This window comes from Otolemur garnettii, unplaced genomic scaffold (assembly GCF_000181295.1).
Source record: "Otolemur garnettii isolate 467f Iridium unplaced genomic scaffold, OtoGar3 scaffold00051, whole genome shotgun sequence".
NCBI lineage: Eukaryota > Metazoa > Chordata > Mammalia > Primates > Galagidae > Otolemur > Otolemur garnettii.
Genome location: NW_003852446.1, coordinates 6,695,528 through 6,721,703, shown reverse-complemented (window position 1 = coordinate 6,721,703; position 26,176 = coordinate 6,695,528). Strand labels below are relative to the sequence as shown.

The following is a 26,176-nucleotide window of genomic DNA, read 5'->3' as shown; positions in this document are numbered from 1 at the left end:
AGTTTAAGAAATGTCCCTTCTATACCAATTTTCTTAAGTGTTCTGATCATAAAGGTATGCTGGATGTTATCAAAAGCTTTTTCTGCATCAATTGAGAGAATCATATGGTCAAGCATTTGATCTTTAACCTTAATTTATACCTTTAATATACAATTCTTTTTATTGAAGAAAATATTTTGTCACTTAAATAAGATTATTTTGATGCTAAACAATCGGTTTCATTTTTAAATAGCAATAAGTTTTCTGGCATTAAGAAACTTTCATTACATTTTGGAGAGAACTTGCATGCACAGCAATATGATTTAGGCTTATTACAATTTTTATTTTATGTTACTTGAAGGAGGAGAAAGAAAAAGAAAGGGTAGATGAAAATCTTTAATTTTATTCTAGATACTGAACTAGATTAGATCAATATATATGTATACACACATATATTTCTATACATATAGATCAATATATATGTATACACACATATATTTCTCGTCATTGAATTCTCACAAAGCAAAATTATTTGATATACGAGGTCTTTTTTTGGTTACACAAGTCAGTAGCATTTATTACTTACAACTTGTTGCAAAGTGTCACTTAAATCAGTAGCTTTAGCACAGAGATTTGTTGATGCACGATAACAATAAAAAGAAAGGAGAGCATATTAATACTTTATCTGTGTGATAAACCCTTAATGTTTTCCTGTCACTAAAGCTGCACTGTCTGTACATACACTTACTAAATTTACCCAATTCAATCCAACATTTATTTTGAAAATAGTTGAAGATATCTATTCCCCATGATTTGCTCACAAGAGTGCCAAAATCAACTTTTCCCCCCCCATAAACTGAATATCCAACCATCCTTCAATTATTGGTGTTCCACAGGGCTCATTCCTTATCCCACTTCTCTCCATACATTCAAAAATATTTATTGAGCAGTCACTACAGGCTAGGAACTCTACTAGATAACTGTGATAATCAGTGAACAAAGTATATGAAAAAACCTTTATTCTCGTGAGGCATAGATCATATAAAGAACAGATGAAAACAATAAATATAATACTCAAGTAAATTATACAGTAGTTGGAATTGTCTAAGGGTTATGGAAAATAGAGAAGGATTAGAGGAATCCATTCTAAAACTCTCCTTACACCTCCTATTTTGGAAAGGGTATCGCCACTGGATCAGCAGAGTTAGATACTTCTTGTTTGTCCCAGATGTCTCCCTTTCATCTTAACTGTCTCCAGATCTCATTTATCTGCATAAATAACATTCTTCCATCCTTACTGTTGTATCTCTAATTAAAAATCTCAACAAATAGCAGTGGGGAGGATAAGCTCTATAGTCAGACTATTAGGACTGAATCCTGACTCTACCACTTACTTGTCATTTAGGTTTGAACTTAACCTACCTAAATCCCAGTTTTCCTATATGTAAAATGAAGACAACCCTTATAGGGCTATTTTGATGAAATTAGTGTGTCTGGAGGTGTTAGTGCCCAACAGATATTATGATCAATCATCAATGTTAGCATCATAATCACCACCAGTAGTAGCAGCAAGATTAATTCCTAAAAGAGCCTCCCAAATGGTTTCCCTTCTTCTAGTCTTACTCTTCTCTTATCTTCCCAACATGATAGCTCAAATAATCTCTGAAATTCACAGATCTGAGCACAAGAATAAGCCTAACCCTCACTCCTACCCATCCCCATTCCGCTGCCACCACTGCCTTTAGCATAAAGTCCAAATGCATTAGTATGGCAAAGAATCTTTTATTTTGTTTTCCTGTTTTGCTTTCTCCTTTTGCTTTTATTAAAATTTAAGCTGTTAAAACATTATTAAGGCAAGCCATCCTAGAGCTGAAATTTTCTGTGAAAGATCTTCAAAATATAAACTTCTACTTCTTGCTTCAATTTATAAAAGACTCACTAGAAGATTTTAAAGTTATCACAAAGCTGTCTTTTTTCTTCCTTTTAAGCACTTATTTTCACGGGCAAATGTTAAATGACCGTTGATATAACTGATCATCACAATATGATATAACAGAAAGTATTGTGAAAAACTTTGCAGCAATAGAAATCTAATAGATGACTTAGAGATTTCCTTTGCCTTTTGTCACTTTCTCTCTCCTTATGAAACAAACACATAATACTGACTGACTTCATGGGTTGTTACATATGTTTTTGTATGCATGTATGCACACATGTGTTTTTGTAGGTGAACAGACAATTACCTAGAGCATCTTATTAGTGTCAGCACAAAAATTAACAACACAGAGACTACTATAGTGTGAGAAACCATTATGTGATTCCATAAACAGCCATTTCTGTCATCAAAAAGTAAAAAGATTCTATAACCACTTTAACAATTTATCTATCTAACAAATGACAGTGCAAAAAGAAAATATAATGGAATTACTAAATAAAAATATCAAGGTTGAGTAAATTTTCTTCTATAGGGAAGATTATAGTAAACAGAGATCTATATGAAATCACATATGTGTTCTTTAAACTTTGTGATTAATGAGAAGCCTCTCCAAATAAGTATATTACTTAAGAACTACGTCATATTCTATTTACTGACCACTAATAACTTTTAGTATATATATATTTGTAATACAATTACTTTAAACAGTTGGTAAATGTGACTTAGATAATTATAAGAATTAAATTTTAATAATGCTATAATGCAAAAGAAACATAAGGTCCATTAATTAATAATCAAGAAGCTAGTAATATACAGCTTAGAGTTCAGATCTGTATTTAGTGTCATCACTTTATATTATGTGCAAGCATATATAAGTTAGGCAATAACAAATGAAGCAAAATTACCTTAACTTTTACCTTAAAAATACAATTACTTTTAATATAAGGCCTATTTTTAAAAAGCCAAAATGGAATAATAAATGTGTATGTGTATGTATGTGTACACATATCTATGTCCTATTGGTATTTACTCAAGAAAGAATTCTGGTCAAACGTGTGTTATCAGAGTCTTACAATAAGAAAAGAATATTTTAAAATTTGATTATTTAACCTGTACAACCTAGTGCATGCCCATTATAAAAAATCTCAAAACTAACAATAGAGAGCTTGTTTAGTTTTTTAATAAATAGTTATCATGCTTAGTCATATACAGTATACAATTTTAATCTAACCCTTTTTAGATCATATTATGAAAACTTTTATGCTATTGCATATGTTCCAAGATAAATGAAAGTGAACTAAACTAAAAAAGTCTAAGAATGTGTTTATGTTATTTAAAATTGTGAAATGTGAATCATAATAGAGAATGAATAAAGCAAGGGTAAGGAGGTATGTAATGTGTGCTACGAAAGTGTCAGTGTCAAATTACCCATTGAGAAAAACAGTTTACAGAATTCCAATGGTCACTTCCTTAAATATAGAAAATCAGGAGACAAAGTAGTACTATAAATTTTGTTATGACAGCTAAATAATAACTGCTTCTACAGCAGCAAGGGTATTTTGTAGTTGTCAGAGATGAATTATTGATTGGCTACTTAGTTGGAGATAAAATTTTACAAAGGATTATTATATATTTGATGATATTCCTATATTGTGATGAATCATAATAACATATTTACTACTTGGCACTCGTCTACCTGTCCGATTCTTTCACAAGAAAACATTAAATAATGTTATATTCAAACTGGTATCTGAGAAGGGACTATTTATAAAATACGTAAAATATTTTACCTGTCCAACCAGGCAAGCAGACTCTTGGCTGCCCCAATCAGATCCACAACTGAGGTCAGAAAGTCATTTGGCAATTTTCGGCTGGTCCTCCCATCATAATGGCCACTCCTTCTCCTTCCTGTTATAAAATTCTGTAGATTTTTGGCAGATGCATTCAACTTGTGAGAAAGGGTTTTCAGATTTTCTGTTTCCAAGCCATAATTCTGAATTACAAAGAGAGAGAACAAAAATACCTAAAGTCAATATCATATTCATTTATTAAAATATTTACTGAATACTTTCTCTACATGGATAATGGGATAAGTGTTAGTTACAAATAAATAAGATAGAATTCCTGGCCTAGTAAACCACACACTCAAGGGAGGATTTGGGGAAATGTCAGATAAAAAAATTACAATAAAAGGTAAGTTACTAGTATGAACATGGAAAGATGAAGCTATAATTTTGGAACTATGCTCCTCAAGAAAGCAGATTATAAAGATTCATTAAGTTTATTGTTTAAAACCAAAATTTGCATTTACTTGTGAAATTAATTCTTGTCCCAAAAGCAATCACCCAAAGCAATCTTAGTGACTTTTTGGTAAGTATATTTCTTTTTTTGCTTATTCTCACTTTATAATTTGTAGTAATATTTATTAATTTACCCTAAATATTTTTGTCTACTATACATTATTGCAGAAAAGGGTTATATGAATAAATATAATAGGCCTTTTTACTATCTTCAAAAAGAAAAAGAGTATAGAATCCCTTCAAACTTTAGGGCAAGTTTTTATAAGTTACAATGAAAATGTAAAACAGCTAATTTTGAGTTGTAAAACAGCCCTAAAAAAAGGCTGGTTAATCTGATCAAAGGATAGCCTTGACCAAATGACTAAGCAACATGTACATGACTGTTCTGTGTAAAATTAAAACTATTATCACCTTATAGATAATCATAAAACTCAAAGAATATTAGAATTCATTTGGGCCTGAAAGACTAAATTTGACTTATCTTCCTACCTCACTTTCATAGTTGAGGAAATCGAGGTACAAGGAGATTTTGTTTAATAGCTTGCATAAAGAGCTCAGTATTTGGACTAGACAGAGTTTAGAACAGCTGTAAGTCATTAGGCTATCTTTACCACATTCTTCATCAATATTGTACTCCTATTCTAAGAATAGTGAAAAAAATGAAGTAAAGTAGAAGACAAAGAAGGAAAAAGAAAAGTAAACGGAACAATAAATTTAGCTTTATTATTAAGTGAACAACCACTGGGTATCTATACAAAATTTAAGTTTTTTCCCTGTGGTAATTTAAAAAAACAGAGAACTTAGTGGAGAAAAAAGGGAAGAGAGGAAGGTTTTGATGCATAAATGTTAAATGCCAGGCTATGTGGGTTAATAGTGATAAAAGTCTGCTTGTTCTTTGCTGGCACTTTACATTTTTATTAAAAAATTATTTTTTGCAGTTATAGTTTTCTAAAATAATATGGTAGGCTGGACATGGTGGCTTACACCTGTAATCCTAGCACTCTGGGAGGCCAAGGCCGGTGGATTGCCTTGAGCTCACAGGTTTGAGACCAGCCTGAGCAAGAGTGAGACCTCGTCTCTAAAAATAGCCGAGTGTTGTGGCGGGCACCTGTGTCCCAGCTACTTGGGAGGCTGAGGCAAGAGGATTGCTTGAGCCCAAGAGTTTGAGGTTGCTGTGATCTATAATGCCATGGCACTCTATCGAGGGTGACAAAATGATACTCTGTCTCAAAAAAATAAAATAACATGGTATATTAAATAGTCACTGGTTAATATGAATTGCAATGCTCTCTCTAGTTAAAAGGTTTGGCTTGTGCAAATAAAACAATATTCTATTCAGATATTATTGCATCTGAGCATAGATTATTTGTGAAACATTTGGGAGATTTTGCCTAGCTTGTCATTATATTATGAAGGAAATCCTTTTATAAGTTTATAATAAAAGATAACTCTAATGACTAGATGACAACAATTTAAAACTATACCAACTAGCTGTAAATGATACTTCTAATGTGCTTAAGGGTCTTCTTATAAATAAAAATCTGAAAGCACAGTAAAAATACTTTGAAGACTTCAATATTTTAAGATAGTAAAATTATTTTTTTCAAATGACTCAAGAATTAGGAACAGAAAAATATTCTGGAAACAACTCAGAAAGGTATCTTAAGAAAATCTCTTAACTTGGAAACCTCCTAAAAAAATATTCTATGTGGAATAAAAATGAAAAATAGGGAGGACAGAACACAGTGGCAAGAAGAGACAAAAGATACATAGTAGAGGATGGAGAAGGATAAGAAAGTTCTCAAAATTTGTCCGAGTTAATGAATATAACTAGTTAGACTAATAATCCAAAGTACTTGGGAAAAAATAGAAAAGTATAAAAATAGATTAGAAGCTCATGTGTATGTAACAGCATCTATGTGCTATTGTTTTAATAAGAAATAGATTAATCTCTCTAGTTTATTTTTATCATCAGAATTCTCAGTTATTAAGTTACTCAAATTCTATTACTGCCAACACAGATAACTTTTTGCTATTTCTTTCATGAAAGAAAAATCTTTTGATATTGCTAAGTCCCCAGTAAATCATACTCCACTGACCATCAGTGAAAGAAGTGACAAGTAGATGAAAGACCCTTTTGCTTTTGGCCAAGGGTATAGAGATGAGAAGTACTGTCTCAAATTTTTAAAAATACAGATTTATTCATCACAGATTTCCTTTTTACTGGATATGCATGGGAAAACTAGGTATTACTACTGGTATATAAAAAAAACCTTCCCTAAGAACACAAAAACTTTGATGTGAAGTGTACTCAGTTGCTTTCTTTGTCCTATATGCTACTTATCTGTTTATATACTTGGCCATTACTATGTATGCAAAGAACCAGTTATGATTCAGCATTCAACAGTCATGCTTAATGTACCCGTGCTAAGTTCATAACTTGTCTTCTCTTTCAATGATATGCATACAAAAGCAACACGAAGAAACACATTTAAAATTTTAGAAACTCCAAATGGCTACATCCTCACTAGTGATAAACTCTCAGTAAACACTTAACTAAAATAATTCAATATTGGCAGCACATATTTTGCAATGACAATGCCATTTTATTTGAAAGTCTTAATTTGAATGCATCATGTAGCAGGTGTTTAGACTTTATAATACCTTGCTTTATAAATATGAGTGAGTCTTAAAAAGGCTTGGTTTAATGAATTTTTTGGAAAATAAATTATTTTAAAAGAATGAACCAAGTAATTATGCTGCAAAGAAACAAAGCCTAGTAATCACAAACATCAAAATTTTCATGCAAAAATGCCTATTATATAAAAAGTACTTGGGGTGGCGCCTGTGGCTCAAAGGAGTAGGGTGCTAGCCCCATATACTAGAGGTGATGGGTTCAAACCCAGCCTTGGCCAAAAACTGCAAAAAAAAAAAAAAAAAAAGTACCAAGAAAGAATGAAATGAAAACTGTTCTTATCCTGTCATAAATGATTTACTTATAGTTCCTAAAAAAAGGTAAACTATCAGAACAGAAATTAAGGGCTATACATTAAACTACATATATTTTATTTATGCTTTTTCTCTTTCACTTAATATTCCTTCCTCTCTATTGAGGCATACCAAATGATAGAAAAGTGGTATTAAAGATTAATACACCTCCAAATCACAAACAGCTGACTTCTTTCCAGGATAACAAAATGCAAACAATATACTTAATACTTAATAAATACACATTGCATGAATGAACAAATGACTAAATAAACCTTTGATTCTCATTAGGTGCCATAACATTATTCACCATAAGGACTTACATCAAGACAAGCAGAAGAAAATACATAGTATAGCTTAAAAGGAATTTGGTAGTTTTTCTGTGTCTTCCTTACACTAGGAATAGAAACTTCAGAGTCAAAAGCTGTGTGGGCAAGAGAAAAATTATAGTTCTCTGGGAATGGAAGAGAGTTTAATTCAGTAAGATAACATTAATTTAATATCTCCCATGTGCTAAGCAAAGGGCAGAAGCTGAAGATAAAGAATATCAAGTGGACAAAGGTGTCTTCCTTTGAGGAGCCTAGTATGAATTGGAGGACAAAAAGAATTTAAGCAAAGAGTTACAAAGAGTTAAAGTGTAAGTTGTCTATCTTTTCATTAATTCCCTTTCTGTATCATCCAAATCACAATTATCATTTTTCTCTAAGTATTCCATATTCTTTCACAGTTTTGTCTGTACAAATATGTATTTATTCTTCCAAGATAACTTTTCCCCCACCTTTTTTGTCTGGCAAACATCTACTTATTTGCAAGACCCAATGAACATCTTACCTACACTTCCTAAATCCTTCAGCAGTTGGTACCATTTCCTTCTATACTTTCCTAGGATTTTTCTTTAAATCCATATTATCTTTGATTGACTATTATCTTTCTTAATGAACTATATACATATTAACAGTACAAACTAGGTCTTTTTCATCTTTGCATTTCACGCATAGTTTAGGTATGAATATATAATTATTGAAAAAAGAAGTAAAGGAAATGTAGAAAGGCCAGTAGAGATCAGAAAGAGAAGACAAGGGCAAACTAAAATCCAAACAATGTAAAGTGTCGGGGGGAAGGAAGTTAGAAAATAGTTCCCTGTTCCCATAAGTACGACTACAGGTCTAGTCACCTCAGCCTGCTGAGGGACTTCACCTCTTAATTTTATAATGGCATGCAGAAATCAGAATTCGCTGCTCAGAATCTTGCTTTACAATCACTAGGAAACACTGTTGCATAAACTGGAAGATATCTACACTTCTAACTTGCTGGTGTATAACCATTAGGAAGGGGTGAAATGAAGTTTAATATATAACATCTTTGAGGAATATGACCAACTGGTTGCAGAGTAAATAGAGGGGGAAAAAAGGAATCTAGTGGGTCTTTTTTGTGTATTAATTTCCAGAAAAGTTCAACCACATAATTAAATATCCAAATGATACAGGACTACAGTACTTAAGCCCAGAACTATAGAGGGATTAAAGCATGTGAAGGGATTTATCACCACTCTATGGCTTGAATTTAGAAGTGGTCTAGATATATATCTCTGATACCATGGTTCCAAGTAAATTTGGGTGAGCAGAGCCTTATTCATGGGTCAAACTACAAAGCCTAGGTCTAGACTACCTGTATGCAACATCATTAATCATCAGTCCTCCTTCTGGCCTCAAACTGGCAGTGTGGAAGTCTACCGCATAAGTCAGGTGTCCTCAAACTATGGCCTGTAAGCCACATACAGCCCGCCTGGGACATTTATCCAGCCCGCTGGGTGTTTTTGCTGCTGCTGCCTGTCCTGCTTAGCAGCTGACTTGGCCTGGGGCCCGTAGTCCGGCCCTCCAATGGTCTGAGGGACAGTGAACTGGCCCCCTGTTTAAAAAGTTTGAGGACCCCTGACATAAATCGTTCATCTATAAAGAGTTCTACTTATGAGATATATACACTGGACTTCAAGCTCTGCACCCACCTCTTACTGTTGTAAATGATGCTGCAAAGAGGGAACTGTTCAATCCTGTGCCCATCTGCAGGCCTCTTCTATTGTACATTTAAGGGACATTCTAACTCAAATTTGAAGACTAGTACACTAAAACACTATGCGTAAGGTAAAAACATTACCTTGAGTGCTATCATTTAATTCAGGCATGATTTCTATGATTGACTTGAGATAAGAGTACAAATACATATTCTGGTCTGAATTTACTTATCCTAGGAATATAGAAATATGCACATCAAAATATCCCAAAGCTATCAAGCTAAAAATATAGCATGTCTCTTTCATCACCACTTCAAAAAAATATTGACCATACACTATTGCCAGGCACTTGTGCGACCTACTAGGTGTTCAATAAGCATAGTCACTTTTCCCACATAGTTTACAACCTAGGGGCAGAAAAAGACATCAACCTGGTAAACATATACACATCCATCCATTCATCTATACATAAACATAAACTAATATATAATTACAAAGCAAGATGAAGACTAAGAGAGAAAATGGGGTGCTAACAGTGGGGCCTAATTTTAAACCAGGCAAGGATGGGAGAATAATCAAGGAATTTTTTTTGTTTTTTTTGAGAAAATGACACTGAAGGTAAGACTGAAATATAAATGGGAGGTGCTGCTCAAACAATCTGGTTTTAAATTCCACTCTCTAGAAACTGTTTTCAGTCAGGTCTTTTTTTACTTGCTTATCCTACTGGCTTTTAGTAAAATTTGATATTATTGATGCCCCTTAACAAAAATAACATTCTCCCTCGCTTTTGCAACAACTTTTTCTTAAGTTGTCTTCATGCTTTTAGGATAAGGTGACCAGATTTTAACATTGGTAAAGCGGGACACCATTGTGGGGGGAGGAGCCTGGGGGGTAGGGTCTGACAACAATGCAAACTTTGATAAGCAGTTCTCCATAATCAGTTCTCAACAATTATTTGTTATTATTAAAGTTTAACATTATAAAATTAACAAAAATAGTATAAAACTCATATCCTGGCAAAATAGCCACATGGCAGCCAATATATTCCCTTCCTGTTCTCCTGTGTTCCCTAGCTTGTTGTGCATTCTTTCCAAAAATTGGGACTTTTTTAAAACTCTGCCGGACGTGGGATAAATTGTTAAAAATCAGGACTGTCCCTCCAAAAGCGGGACATCTGGTCACCTTACTCTAGAGGGAGGAGCTGCTTGTTTGTTCCAGACAGTTTGGCTCCTTCTGAGCTAATTGTCCTTGCCTAGAAGCAAGGGAGGGAGCCAGTTTCCTCTGGCTTGCCCAGAAGGGGAGTAGGGACCTTGCCCAGGAGGGAGTAGGAGTTTACATTAGCCTTTTCATTTCCAAATCAAGTTACATTAACCTCCTCATTCTCAAATGGAATTACATTAACCGTTTCAGCTGAAAACCGTATATTCCCTTCCCATTCTCCCGCTGTTCCCTAGCTTGTCATGCATTCTTTCCAAAAATTGGGACTTTTTAAAAATGCCGCGGGATGTGGGACAAATTGTTAAAAATCAGGACTGTTCCACCAAAAGCGGGACGTCTGGTCACCTTATTTTAAGACCACTCTGTAAGCCTTCTTTTCTTCTTCCTAAACCACATCTCAAGCTGCATCCTTTGTTTTTATATTCCACAGGCCCTCTCTAAGTGATCTCTTTTTCTATCAATTTAATCCCTTAATTATTACAAAATCATATATTCTATCTCTGTAGCTGGAAAACAGAAAGGAATCTTTCTCAACTCCTTTATCTCACTCCTCATGTTCACTAGATATTCTCTATTCCTGTTGCATACCCCTAATTCAAGCCCTACTCATTAATTACTTATGGAGATTACTTCAAATATTTCCCAATTATTGTTATTGCCTTCAATTTACTCCCACATCATTCCAACCCTTTCACTAGCATTGGTTACCATTTTAAAACAAGTATTTGATCATTCTTGGAAGGTTCTCCAACACTTACACTGGGAAGTACAAATATCATGTTAAGGCACTTTATAGTCTGGCCCCAGTTTATCTTTTAAAGCCAATTTTCCTGGTGCTGTTTCTCGCCTATTTTTGTCATCCCAAATAGCTTACTATTTTTAAAGCATACTATGAATGCTCTTTTTGCACGTGCCTGTGTATGTGTTGTGTTTACTTGAAATTCTTCTTTTCTTCTATCTACTGCATACATGCTCATCTTCCAATGTGTTGCTTAAATTATCACTTCTTTTGCATCTATCTCAAAGGTACTCATTTTTCTTCTCTGTGCTCCCATAATATTTAGCTCTTGCTTTTATTTTAGCAATTACCATACAGCATTATAATTATTTATATGTCATTCTTCCTCACTAGCTTTTCCAAGAGGGCAGGAACTAGGTCTTATTCACATCTGACAACACAGTGCTGAGTCTATTAACTGACTCTTGAATAGAATTGTGTTCAATTATCTCCTCATTTCTTATTAATCATTATCCTCTCAATGACAGTTACTAATTATTGAATGCATATTGTGCCAGGCACTGAATTAGACACTATACGAACACTGTCTCATTTATTTTGCACAACACAAAGAAGTAGTTGTTACTATCTCCATATTAAAAACACTAAGACCATAGTGAAATTATTCCCCACAAGTGTCAGTAACTGACTGAACCAAGATTGAAACCTAGACTGTCACATTAAACAGTTTATATTCTTTCTCTTTATAACTCTGGCCTTCCTCATGAATAATTGGAATAATTTAAAACCATAAGATTGGTCATCTTACCTAATATCCAAAAAACTTCCATGTTCCTCTCAAAATATTCAACATATTATGGAATCTTGCAGGAAGATTATTTTGATATTGGCTTTTCTCGTCTAAGTATGCATTGTTCTTTAACCTAAAGAAGTAACTATATAGTGTACCATATTTAATTTTTACTGGATGCATACATAAAGGGAATTCAAATAATTTGATTACTTCAGGGATGATTTTCCTAAAACAGGATTACTTTGTACTTGTAACACTAAGTTAAAACTCTTAGAAGTGACTGTATACAATTATGTATCCCAAATGTTGCTGTCAGAATTTCCCTGGCAAGCTCTAACTTATGTTTTTCAAGTGGCTAAATGTCATGTCACCAGTTGAATTACAAGCCTCTTTAATCTGCCATTTGACACTAATGTAACAAATTCCAGGAAGGAGGAAAATATCGCACACAGTTGGTGGAGAATCAAGTTTTTTTCTTCTGAATTGTATTTACATTATTAAGAGAATAGAATGAAAAGGAACAAAAGGAAAAAAAGAGTCAAAAGAGAAGTTTCCCTTTTCCCCACCAGTTTATGCCCTTACCAATGCACACAGAAGGTCAACTGCTTCCAAGATCAGTTCTTGATGGCCAATGCGGCTTACCCCCAGATCTTCTAGCTCCTGGTGTGTAATGCGCAGCAGCTGGTCTCCACTGATCTTCTCCCTCTCAAAATTCTTAATATACTGCTGCAAACAGTCATCAAGACCTACAAAACAAAAGTATGGAAGAACAGAATGAAAACATGGTTGAACCAAACAAATGTGGGGGGGCCATGCATTAACTCTACCATGTCACAAGCTAAATACATTTTATCTTGGAACTAATCTAATCATTCACCTTTTTTTAACCTATGCAATGGAATATAATCATTTCATCACATTCCTACTTGTTAGGTTCCTCAGAAATTATTTGAATTTTCCTCAGAAATTATTAGAAATCTTTACCTCTTTTCCAGGCAGTTCTCCTTGCTACCTACTCATAAAGTATGCTAGCAGGCAGGTTCCCCTACTTTCAGATTCACCCCAATCACACTCTCTTTGTTTCAATCATTTCCTATTCATTGACTCCTTCTATGTTCAATTTTTTGACATTTTAAAAACAAAAGAAACCCTTTTCTTTGATTTCCTTAATCCTGTGTTTCCCATTACACTAATCTGTCATCCTCTTCAGACTCAGGTCCTCTCCTGGCCCTTCTCTTCCTAACCTGTGATGCATTCCTTAACCCATACCATTTGGATTATACTGAAACCCAAAAGTAGAAATTGACACTGGATTTTTCTCAGGATCATCCAGGGAAATTCATAAATGATGTCAGGCTATGGATTGAGTCAGCTTTAATCACCTATGAAATGGCCTGATAGAAATGACTAACTAGACTAATAAAATTAACTCTCTAAAATTTTAAGTAATAAAACCAAAAAATTAAGCAATTAGAACAAACTAACTCATCTTGATTATATCAAGGAGAGAGACAAAAGGCCATAATGGGCTACATTCCAGCTGAAATTATGAGGAACCAGAAATTATAAGCAAATAAAAAAACAGAGACAGGGTTAGAATGGATATGTAAAAGGAAGCAATGTTCCATAACAGAGAGATTATGTAGCCACTGAGAGAGAAAAAGTCAGTCCTAAGGGCAGCCTGGTTCCTGATAGGGTCTAGTATTAGGCCATATATGTCCTTACTCTAATCTCAAACTTCCTAAAAGTAACTTGAGTTACTTTGTTGCCTCTCTGTATTATCTTCTTTTTCTTTCATTCTCCACTGGTATGTGTGCATCGATGAAGGCTAAAATGTTCTTACTGGATACAGTAACATGAAACTCACCAGTGATAAATACTAAAGTTGTTTTTACAGAGATGCCAATAAGCCAGCACTGAAAGTGTTCAAGAGTATTCAAAGCAGAAGAGAAAATGAGAGGATATTTAGAGAATATGGGATTGGCAGAAAGTTTGTTTTTCTTTCTTTATGATAGAGACTTGAAGATATTTAAATGAGGATGAGAACCATATATCTCTATTGAAAAAGGAGGGAAGGAGGAGAAAATAGGTGTAGATACAGGTAGACTTACAGACTGTGAGTAAGAAGATAAGGGAATTCCTAACTAATGACTTTAAGACATTATGGATCCACATAAGGGTTCAGTGAGATACTGGTGAAGAAAATAAACATGTAAGTTGGTACTACTGAAAATGTGCTGGATATCAAAATAAAGTCAGTACTAATTACAGTATCACAGAACTAAGCAGGATTTATATTTTAAAGGGAAGATCCTGTGGTCAGGAATAAGGGGAAAGCTGAGGGAATTATATGTCAGACACTGCCCTGAATGTTGGAGATAGAAGCGTAAATATGACACAGACCTTGAGAAACGTACTACCTAGAAGTGGACATGGGCACATAGAATGATATAATTTGATACATTAAGAGAAATAGTGATGGCAGTAAAAAATAAAAGTGACTAGGATCTTCTGAATGAATAGTTGGCCCTCCATATCCATGGGTTCCACATCTGATGGTTCAGCTAAGTGTGGATTTTTTTAAATATTTAAAAAACAGCAAAATGAATAAAAATAAAAATACAATAAAAAATACAAGTAAAAACAATGTGGCATAATAACTATTTACACAGAATTTACATTGTGTTCAGTATTATAAGTAACTTGGAGATGATGTAAGCATATGGGAGAATTGTACAGGTTATGTGCAAATACTATGCCATTTTATACAAGAGTTTTGAGCATCTATAGAGTTTGGTGAAGGTACAGAATTAAAAGTATACTGAGCCACAACATTTTAGGGCTAGAGAAAGAGGCATCTAAGAATGAGAATTAAAAAAAAAAAAAAAGGAGCAGAGAGTACAAAGTAATAAGGTGGGTGTGACAGACATGTGTTAAATGTAGCACAGTATCCCAGCAAGATATGAACTAAAAATACTCTTAATTTGACAATTTAGAGATTATCAATCATTTTAGCTATTATAATATCAGAATAATGGAAATAGAGTATTGGGGTGAAGAGTGACTGGGAAATGAGAAAGTAGAGGCTTTACATATAGAATATTGTTTTAGAAGATTATATAGTAGTGGTGAAGATGAGGAGTAAATAGCAAGTTGTCAGGCAGGGTTAAAGGGACTACTGTTATACCAATTTTAGAGTTGATGAAACTAAAGCCCAGTGATATTAGATAACTCCTTAACGGTACATAGTAAGTAACTGACTGTCATAGCAAGTATTAAAACCTAGTCTCAGAGGATTCAAAGTCTAATCTGTTTTGACTACATATATCAGACCAACTCAAGGCTGAAAAAACATATCTCAACAATAAAGTGAACTTATACTTCTGTGAGAAGAAAGGAGTAAATTGATATAGAAACATATAGTTACTAAAAGAAAGGAAAGATAACATAGGACGGGGCTAATGAAATCATGTTCTTTTATTGATATAGCTATGTGAAAAAAATTTAAAACTATCAAGAACTGAACTCTACGCTAGCATACTCTGACTAATCAAATACAGTGTAGGGTACCTGGCTGGCATTCATTCTGAAGCTACATTCAAATGAATGAAAGGGGGAACCATTGCAAACAGCTTTTAGATACGACTGGAACCAATACAATACATGGTGACTTGTCAAACTACTGTTTCTTGTATTCTTTGATGCCATCCTTCACGGTTGTCCTCTTAAAAGCAAGTGGTTGCTCTATAACAAGTAGTATATGATTTATTTTCACAAGGATTCTCAAGAAAACCAAATAAAATAGAAAAAGGAAGGATGATTTTCTTCAGGGCCTGTTCTTATTTACTCTGTCCTAATTTATTTCAGAAAAAGCTAACTTTCAATAGTTTCTATTATCGCTAAATGGGAAAGCTGATACTGAGTGACAGTAATACCTTCATTTTTTGTGCTTATTGCGTGCCAAGCATTGTTTAGCACTTCACAAATATTTTCTAACTTAATACTTTTATCTTGATTTTACAGATAAGAAAATTGAAATTTAAGAACCATGCCCAGGATCCCATAGCACATAAAAGATAAGGCAAGGTCTAAACCCAAGTTCATCTGACTCAAAATCATTGCTGTTAAAGAGTACATTGAATTAGAAAGAGTGGGGGAGGAATGGACAGAATTGTTTCTGAAACTGATCATGAAATGAAGACTGATCATTTGCACCTTACCAAAAGCTGTTACACCAAAAATATTCCTCCATTTTTCATTTAAAACTTCAAAGACATCACTTAAAATACATGCATTTAAATTTGTATCAAAAGGCATTTAAGTTATACACACAATTCAGAAAGGCAATGAAAATTAAAAGTAGATAAGAAAAAATATGGTTAGGGGAAAATATGGTTAGAAAATGGGAATTAAAATAATGAAAATTCAAAAAAGTAGTACCAATGAAGAATACTAGACTTTCTAAATTGTGGGTGGGACTAAGAAGTTGGCTATAAACCAGCAGTTCTCAACCTGTGGGTCACAATCTCTTTGGGGGTCTCCTGCATATCAGATATTTACATTACGATTCATAACAGTAGCAAAATTACAGTTATGAAGTAGCAACGAAAATAATTTTATGGTTGGGGGTCACCACAACATGAGGAACTGTATTAAAGGGTCATGGAATTAGGAAGGTTGAGAACCACTGCTATAAACTGGTGGTAAACATGAAGAAGGAAACAGGATCAAATACAGTTAAAAAAATTCATTACACAAAAATAAGACAGCTTCTCAGAGAACCCTATTCATTCTTTTTAATTTATATAATAAATAATTGTACATATTTATAAGCTACCTATGCTATTTCAATACATTCATAGTGTGTAATGATCATACTAGGGTAACTGGGATATCCATCACCTCAAACATGCCCATCCATTCTTGACACTAAAGCTAACAAAAAATTTCGTTTTTTAAATTCAAATTAACATGAGGGTACAAATTTTTAGGTTACACTGTTCTTTCTCATTTCCAAGGTAAAGTTCAAGTTGTAGTTGAGGCCTTCACCCAGGCAATGTGCTAACACCCTCACATTGTGCACATTAGCTGAGATCCTGCCAATTGCCCTCCTCCCTCCCCTTCCTCTTTCACATTTCTCTCCTCTCCCTTGCTAGACAAGATTTTGTTTTATCATTCATGTGGGCATGTAATTGTTTATATATTGGATTTTTTCCCCATTCTTTGAGATACTATACTAAGAAGAATGTGTTTCAACTCCATTCAGGTAAACACAAAAGATTTAAAGTTTCCATATTTTCTATGGCTGAATAGTACTCCATGGTACACATATGCCAATGGTTTGTTAATCTATTCATGGGTTGATGGGCATTTCAGTTGCTTCTAAGACCTGGAAATTATGAATTGAGCTGCAATAAACAGTCTGGTGCAAATGTCTTTGTGGTAAAATGACTTTAGTTCTTTTGGGTAGATACCAAGTAATGGAATTGTGGGATCAAAAGGAAGGGTGACTTTTAGTTCTTTGAGAATTCTCCATACTTCTTTCCAAAAGGGCTGTATTAGTTTGCAATCCCACCAACAGTGCAAAAGTGTTCCCTTTTCTCCACATCCACACCAGCATCTGCAGATCTGGGACTTTATGATGTGTGCTAATCTTACAGGAGTTAGGTGGTATCTCAAGAGACTTGCATTTCTCTGATGATTAGGAAGGATAAGCATTTTTTCATGTGTTTGTTGGCCATTCATCTGTCATCTTCAGAAAAGTTTCTGTTCAAGTCTGCTATCCACTTATAAATAGGGTTGTTTGTTCTTTTCTATAACAAAAAATTTTTTCTTGTGGGAAGAAATCCTTGTATGATGTAATGAACACTGCCTTCATTCAATAGACCTTTTTGATAAACACAAGTCCCTACTGGACTGTTTCTTACAGCAAAGCTGAAGTATATATATTTTAAATATTATATTGTATTGTATACCAAATAATCACTGGTTATCATGAAGATAGAAACATATTTATGGGCTTTAAAGGTGGAATAATCCATGGAAAAGTTAGCTAGTAGAGTTTCCCTTTTATTGGCAACAAATGAAAAAGTGAGCTCTATTTGAATCATCTTTTGAAAATTTAAGTTTGTCAACATGTGCCTAGAATGTTTTGGGGATACATAGTATATACGCATTTTAATATAATGACAATTTCAAATGAAATACTCCGATTGTCATACTTTTCTTGAAAATTATATTTACAGATGTTGATTTTTAAAATGTATAAGTCACAGGAAATAAAAGATAACAGATAGACTTCATCAAAATTAAAAACTTTTGTACAATAAAGGACACTATAAAAAAGTAAAAAGGCCACCCATGGCATGGAATGAAATATTTGCAAATTACATATTTGATAAAGGATTAACATCCAGAATCTATAATGAACTCTTACAACTTAACAATAATAAAAAAAACCCAATTTGATTAAAAAATAGATGGACTTCAATAGATATTTTTCAAAAAATATGTACAGATGCCCAAATAAATACATGAAAAGGTGCTGAACATTACTAATCATCAAGGAGATACAAATCAAAATCACAATGACATATGATCTCATACCAATCAGGATGGCTACTATGAAAACAAACACAAAATTGGTGAAGATGTGGAGATACTGAACCACTTGTACATTGCTATGAAAATTTTAAATGGTACAACTCCTACGGAAAATGGTTTAGGGCAGTGGTTCTCAACCTTCCTAATTCTGCAAACTTTTAATACAGTTAAAAGGGGTTGCGACCCACAGGTTGAGAACTGCTAGTTTAGGGGGTTAGTAAAAAATAACAAATGAAAACAAGCCCCTGCAGGAAGTAAAGGGCCCCAGGGGTGGAGCTGGGGTAAGAGAAAACCAGGAAAAGGCCAACAATTAAGGTCAAGATTTCAGCCTATACGCATGTTAGAAGAGATCTTTAATGGCCAGGGTATATGAGGTGAAGCCATGCAGCAGCTGTTGAACCCACTGGCCCTGTGGCTGGGTGATGTGAGCTTGGGTGGAATCAGGTTGTCCCAGTGTTGAGGCTTGAGGCCTGCATGTGGCTGTGGTGAAATTTAGTAAGTACCCACTAGAGCAGTGGGCCTTCATGGAGACCAGCGTGGACATTGCCATGGATATGCCCTTTCCGGCAGGGACCTTTGTGAGTCTGGAATTTAAACTCCAGATAAGCTGCCAAAAGTAGTATTGGAAGAAACCCAAATCCACAGTCAAGCACAATGCAAAGAAGCAGAAATGCCTAGCCTGCACCAAACTTGAGGATAAAGCTTTGGGCTAGATGGTCCACTGCGCTATACTGATGCAGGTTCAATAGGAGCCCAAGAGTATCTCTAGACCCAGTGCAGCAGAGTGGAGTGGGCCAGCAAGAATCCTCACAACTACTACTTCCCTGGACAATTTTCTTACTTTTTCAAGACCTTGATCCCCAACTGAACTCTGGACTGAATTTCATCCTCCTTCCTGGATAACTACAGGTGGTAACCAGTGAAAAGGTTACCCCCTCCTAGATGGAGGACCCCATTTTATCCCAAGCTAATAAAACTGCTCCCAAAAAGGTAAACTACAATAAAATATAATAAAAAAATAAAAATAGGATTCATCAGTTCTACTTCTGGCTATATACTCAAAGAACTGAAAACAGAGACTTGAAGAGATATTTGTGTACCCATGTTTGTAGCAGCATTTTTCAGAATAGGAAAAAGACAGAAGCAACTCAAGTGTCCATTGGTGTATAAATGAATAAATAAAATGTATATAGACACAAATCTTTTTATTCAGACTTAAAAAAAAGAAGTGCTACAACATAGATGAAACTTGAGGACATTATGCTAAGTGAAATAAACCATTCACAAAAGGACAGATACTGTATGATTTTACCTATATGAGAGATCTAGGGTAGCCAAATTCACAAAGTAGAATGGGGATTTGTAGGGGCCGAGGGGAAAAAGAATGGGGAGTTACTGTTTAATGGGTACAGAGTTTCAGCTTTACAAGAGGAAAAAAATTCTGCGAATGGACACTAGGGATGGTAGCACAAAAATGTGAATATACTTAACATCACTGACCTATATTCTTAACCATGGTTAAGATAGCACATTTGATGTTATGTATATTTTATAAATAAAAAAATTTAATGGCTAAAATGGCAAATTTATGTTATATATTTTAGTAGATAAAAGTACAAATTAACTGACAAATTAACTTTAAATAGCCTAAATTTGCTACTTTGAAATTTTAATTGGATGTATGGATTTGGGGAAATTTATAGGTATATGAAACTCATAGCTATAAGTTACTATTTTATATCTGATTATTAATGCTATATCTACATGTAATCAAATTTCTCTAATAGAAACACTTTTTTTACTGAATACAAAGAAACAATAAATGGCAATGATTTGCCAAATTAAGTATATTTTACCCAGAACTCATCAATATGATGTAGCACCCAATGTTAATTAATCATGAAAAAATAATTTGCTTAATCATGATGGGCCTTATTATGGTTGTCATCTTTTTTAATATTTTCATTTTATGTCTAAGAAATATGTAAGGACATGCTAAAACTGTACACTGGACACACATCAAGGGGAAAAAGGAATTTTGAATCTAAATGTCAATCAGATGAATTTTGAAGGAACAGTGTCATAAAGGATTAGTCAAATCATCTTTATCAGGGTGCTGGGAAAGATTACCTTCTCTAGGACGATATGCCCACAAAGCAGGAGGGGACTGTCTTCCAGGTGAGAGATGGGAGAAAGAGGTGATGGAGATAATCCTTGAGCCATGCCATTGTAAAGGGCAAAACATGTTAATCTAACTTTACATCTGGGAGGCATCTAAGCTTGGCTTATTTCAGTTACAAAGCTCTTGATTTTTTTAAGGTTTAAAACAGGTTCCTAAGTCATTAACTATCTGTTCTTTGTATTTTCCCCACAACATGGATGTCTATATGATTTACCTAAGTAACCCCTCTCTTCCTGTCCCCAGTATCAGAATCCTCATTACTTCTCCAATTCCTGATACTGATGTTTATTTATTTATTCAACAAATACTTGTTGGATACCTGCTTATGAGCTAGAATTATTTAAATAGGGATGAAAGGTGAGTAGAAATGGACATGGTCCCTGCCTCTGTGGAGCTAATAGTTTATTGAAGAGAGAAGCACATTAAGTAAAGAATCACACCAAAAAAACCCTGACAAGTAATTGAAGGAAAGGAAAGAAAGATACCTTGAATGGTGCTCCAAGGGCCTATAATAGGCAGAATTGATCAAATCAAAGACATAAAATACAGGTTTTCTGGGAGAAGTGTGGCAAAAACTAAGGTCTAGATATGAGTGGAAGTCAACTAGGCAATGAGAGAGGAGAATGCATTAGACCTTGGAAACAGCAAGAACCCAACAGTGTGAGATAGGATGAAGAGTATATGAGTCACTGAAAGAAGGCCCCCATAACTAAAAGTGGTATTCAGACTTGTGTTCTAAAAATCTCTATGGTTTCACCATGCAAACCAGTGACTTGTGGCCAGTTTGCCTTTGGCCAAAGAAAGGATCATCTTTGGCAGGACTAATCTTCCTGCTCAGCCTCTTTACTTGGTCAGTTATGTTGAGGCATACAACTTTTCCAAACATGTCCTGCCTTCGCTCATTTTATTCCTCTGTGCCTATCTAAAACCCCCTTACTCTCTTACTAAGGAAAGTTAAGGAAAAGACCTACAAGTAGAACCTATTCCACACATTTACAACTATATCCATGTTCTGAATAAGAAATCAAAATCAACAGAAAAAATGTGGTTAAAGATAGAAACACCTTTAAAAGTGGTGATTCTAGAAAAACAGTATGGTAATACAGAGGTAAAAACTACCTTTGGAAGTAACAGATAATCATTCTAATTCAGACATATGCATCTCATTAATTCTTTTTTTTTTTTTTTTTTTTTTTGTTGAGACAGAGCCTCAAGCTATCCCCCTGGGTAGAGTGCCGTGGCATCACAGCTCACAGCAACCTCCAACTCCTGGGTTCAAGCGAGTCTCCTGCCTCCGCCTCCCAAGTAGCTGGGACCACAAGCGCCCGCCACCACGCCCGGCTATTTTTTGGTTGCAGCCATCATTGTTGTTTGGCGGGTCCGGGCTGGGGATTCGAACCCGCCACCTTAGGTGTACGTGGCTGGCGCCTTAGCTGGTTGAGCTATAGGCGCCGAGCCCATCTCATTAATTCTAACTGAAATAACTTCCACAAAAGAAAACTCCAGCAGAAACAAGGGGCACTATCCACTATTAAACCTAATCTCAACACATCCCCTATCATCCCTCTGTAATAAAAAACAAATCTCATTCATAATTTCAAATCCAGTGTTTGGAGCCTCTTCCATTGTTAAATAGACACACACACACACATTTTTCCCTATAAATAAATGTCTGCATTATTAACTATTTAATAACTTCACAGTGTCAAAAAAAAGGAAAAACTTTTGGTGTTTATAATTTTTAATGACTCTTAAAACATGTTCAAATCTATCAGGCAAAATTTAATTTTTAGTTAACACATATTTTGCATCTAATTACTAAACTAAACTTTTACCTGATATTCAAATTAAAATAAAGGTATTCATTTTGGCCTTTTACCATAAGTAAAGATTTATTATAAAGATAAAAAGAATCCGTATTTATTCCACATTCACTTCTGATAGGCTGTCTGAAAATGTAAACAGTGATATTCAATCTGATATTTATTTTTCTTCACTATCAGAATCAACCTGTAATATTACACAATTAAATTAAAAGCCAAATAATTTGTATTAGTCTATGATGTAAATTTTACTTGACCTGAAAGGCAGCTATTTTCAAGGACTGACTTTTTACCTAATGTTCATAGCCTATCCTCAAAATAATTCTAATAATTACAACTCAAAATATGGTCACTTTCCATTGCTTTCCAAATTTTACGTGCATACAAAAAATGGGGATCTGATGAAACTGTAGCAAATTCTGATTCAGTTGGTCTAAGGTGGGACCTGAGATTTTTTACTTCTAATGGGCTCCAAAATAACAGTGAGTATTACTAGAGCAATGCTTATCAAAGGCAAAAAGAAATTTTATTTTCTTCTACAAGTGATGAGGTCATTATCAAATAGGACAATAATGATGACTGGTAATATAATTATACAGACACTATTAGCCTTACGTTTTTAAATATCTAGCTATGGTCTTCAAGTAATTGCCAGTCACAATTAGAAAATATACACATTTTAAGAAAGGAAAAACTGCATTAAAATTATAATACTATATATATACCAATAACAAAAGATGAATACAACTCACATTCGAGCACCTCTTGTAATTGCAGAAGTCAAATGTGCCTTGAGTATTACAATCGTAACACAGTTTTTTCCTTTCTGAAGATGTGTATATGGTTTTGTAAATCTCTGTATTTATAATGACAGTGAAGAATCAACATATATTTCTTACAAATTTACAGACCACAAAGGAACTGTGTAGAACAGACAAATGATAACAACTGAAGGCTATTCTAAACTAATTATAATACAATTTGGATAAATCCCTAACTGCATGTTTTAAGTATAGATACTTAGAAAACTTAATTTTTCAAAAAAGTGAAGTCTGTGGGGAAATTCATTAGCCTAAATGAACAAAAATCAATCTTATTCATCATAATACTGTTATCAATTATAGGAGAGTGCAATGGAAGCGCTTTAAAAAAAAGTAAAGAAACCACAAACAATACAAATTCATGTTGAGAGAGGATATCTAGGAAGGGTGAGGTCTAGGAGATTAGAGGTCTTCTCAAGAAGACCTCAAGGATACACCTACAAGGTCCACCCCATGGCGACTCAGCTCTTAGGAATTTGTAGAAACTTAATTTCCTGGGACCCAGGAACTAATGCTTGGTTTGGGTTTTGTAAAAGCCAGAGCCTGATTCTCCAGCTTGATTCAAATTGACCAGTGAGAAAGGTACTAGCGGGCCAGAACTTTCTGACTGGGGATAAAAAGGAGAAGACTGAGCCAGCCAGGAAGCATGGCCATTTTGAATTCTTCTGGACCATCCCTCCACCAGCTGAAATAAATATCTTTCTCTCTTAAATATGGTGTTTGGGTGCTCCTTCTCTCTATTGGGCCTCATATCCCTGCAACAAGTTCCTTATCAAGCATTTATCAAAGAATTCTGAAAATATAAGCCTTCTGATATTTCTTATAATTCTTCTCTGCTCAGCAAAATTCTTCTATGTTATATGATAGCATCTTATGGCAATCAATGTCCACTAGGGAAGTGGGGTTTCTCCTCTCACCAATTAAACTGGTGATTACTGCTTTCCCTTGCTTTCCTTTAGACTCTGAATTTCTACAAGTGGGTCAGAATCAGAAATATCTGAAAATAGAAAAGGAAAAAGGGAAAAGTTTTGCAGAGATACATCTGAAATGAATCAGAATGGGGTAGAAGGGATATCAGAGCTAATACTAATACTGTTAATACTAATCCTGCTTCTCCAGTCACAAATTAACTTCCATAACATCTGTTTTTTAGCAGATTGCAATTGCTTGCCAGGAATTTAAGAATTAACTTTTAGATGACATTTGCAAAGTCCAAGTCATAATTTAATACTACATTGATATTGTTGGCAACCCAACTGTTAATGAAGCTTAATGTTCTTATGGTTCTCCTGATCAAATTACTGCCTCAAAGCCTAGTTTCATAGATAGGAGTTTATGAGAAGAGAAAGATACATAGACATCACCTTCACTTAGGTCTCAGAATTTAAAAGCTATCTAATATGACATGTAATTTAAGGTCCTTAGATACTGAGGTCATATGAGAAGACAAAAAAATTTAAATTACATCCACAAGACATAAAGAGTAAACAGTCAGCTCTTCTAGGGAAAAAAGACTAAGCAAGAAGAGAAAAAAGAATGTAGAAGTTGGGCAGGTTAGGCCAAGGGCAAAGATCCAACACATGTAATGACTTTATGTTATGTAAAGTGCTACCCAAGAAACTTCTGAGGTTGGCCCAACAAGAGTGTATTCACTCACCTTCCTGTGAGACTTTGGTCACTGCCTGAAAGCAGCTGTACAAACAATCTTTTAGCAAGCTTTTATTTAAATTCAATCTCAAATCTCCCCATTAATGTATTTCAAGGAAAAGGTCCTGATAGATGTGCGATTCATATACATATAAATATACTACCATTTCCTGCTGTACTGGCCTACACTCAATGGTGCTATAAATCAACCTGTGAAAGGAACCAAGAACTTACTAAGAGTCATCTTGAGTAGCCACAAACTAAGGTATTTCCTGCACTATTTTACAAATGTTATAAATACAAAAAGTAAAGCTAACCTTGATAAGCATTACAAATAATCATGGTGAAAGCTATAGAAAATATTGGTAGGCATTTCTAAATTAATGTATATAAGAAAGATTAATATTAATTGTCTTTCCGTTTTAATGTTATAGTTGAGTCAAACTGCTCCATTCCCAAAGGCAGTATCACTATTCATTTCAAGTTTAAATAGGGTACTGAATTTAAGGTTATTTTTCCAGAAATGGAAAAAATTTCTCAGGAACCTAAAGTGAGTAAGAACTTTTTATTTTAAGAAAGAAAATAAGAAACATACTAAGATATGTAACGATGCAAGAAAACCAACCATTACTTTTTATTGCCAGCAGCCTCCCAGGAAACATGTTCCCTTTGGTTATAGCATCACTGATTAAAAGCCATTTAAGAAGAGTATGATTCATTCAATAATGATAAAGGCAACTTCGAGTTTTTGTTAAAGTTTTATGTACCTTTAGTTACAAACAAAGCAATCTTGATCCACCAGTGCTATAATCCAAAAAAGGTAAATAATTCAAAATGGAACCTTGAATTTCTATTCAAAACTGAGTCATGTTACCCCAGGAGAATTTTATGTATAAGAAAAGCCAATTTCATTATTTTTCATGACAATCCTAAACCTTGCCATAAAGAAGAAAGAAAAACAACCAAAATGCTTTCTTCTCAATTAGGAAGGGACTCTTTTTAGGGAAGAGGGTTGTTGATAATCTTGTGAGAGCATAATAAGGGAAAAAAAGAAACTAAAAATTAATAAAAATCCTACCATAGGAAACAGAATACTTGATCTTGAAAAACTAGTCCTCTCTGGAAGGAAATATGGT

General features: G+C 34.3%; 1 protein-coding gene across 5 annotated transcripts in view; it reads right to left on the bottom strand.

The window, feature by feature from the left end:
• Nucleotides 1–26,176, bottom strand: part of CNKSR2 (connector enhancer of kinase suppressor of Ras 2) — a 296,118-nt gene that overhangs the window by 228,246 nt on the left and 41,696 nt on the right. For all 5 annotated transcript variants that reach the window (XM_003791903.3, XM_012806405.1, XM_003791904.3 and 2 more), the window contains exons 2-3: nucleotides 12,547–12,710; nucleotides 3,706–3,908 (exon numbers count right to left, since the gene is read on the bottom strand). In XM_003791903.3, coding sequence (XP_003791951.1) covers nucleotides 3,706–3,908; nucleotides 12,547–12,710 — 367 coding nt within the window. The remainder of the gene's footprint in view (nucleotides 1–3,705; nucleotides 3,909–12,546; nucleotides 12,711–26,176) is intronic.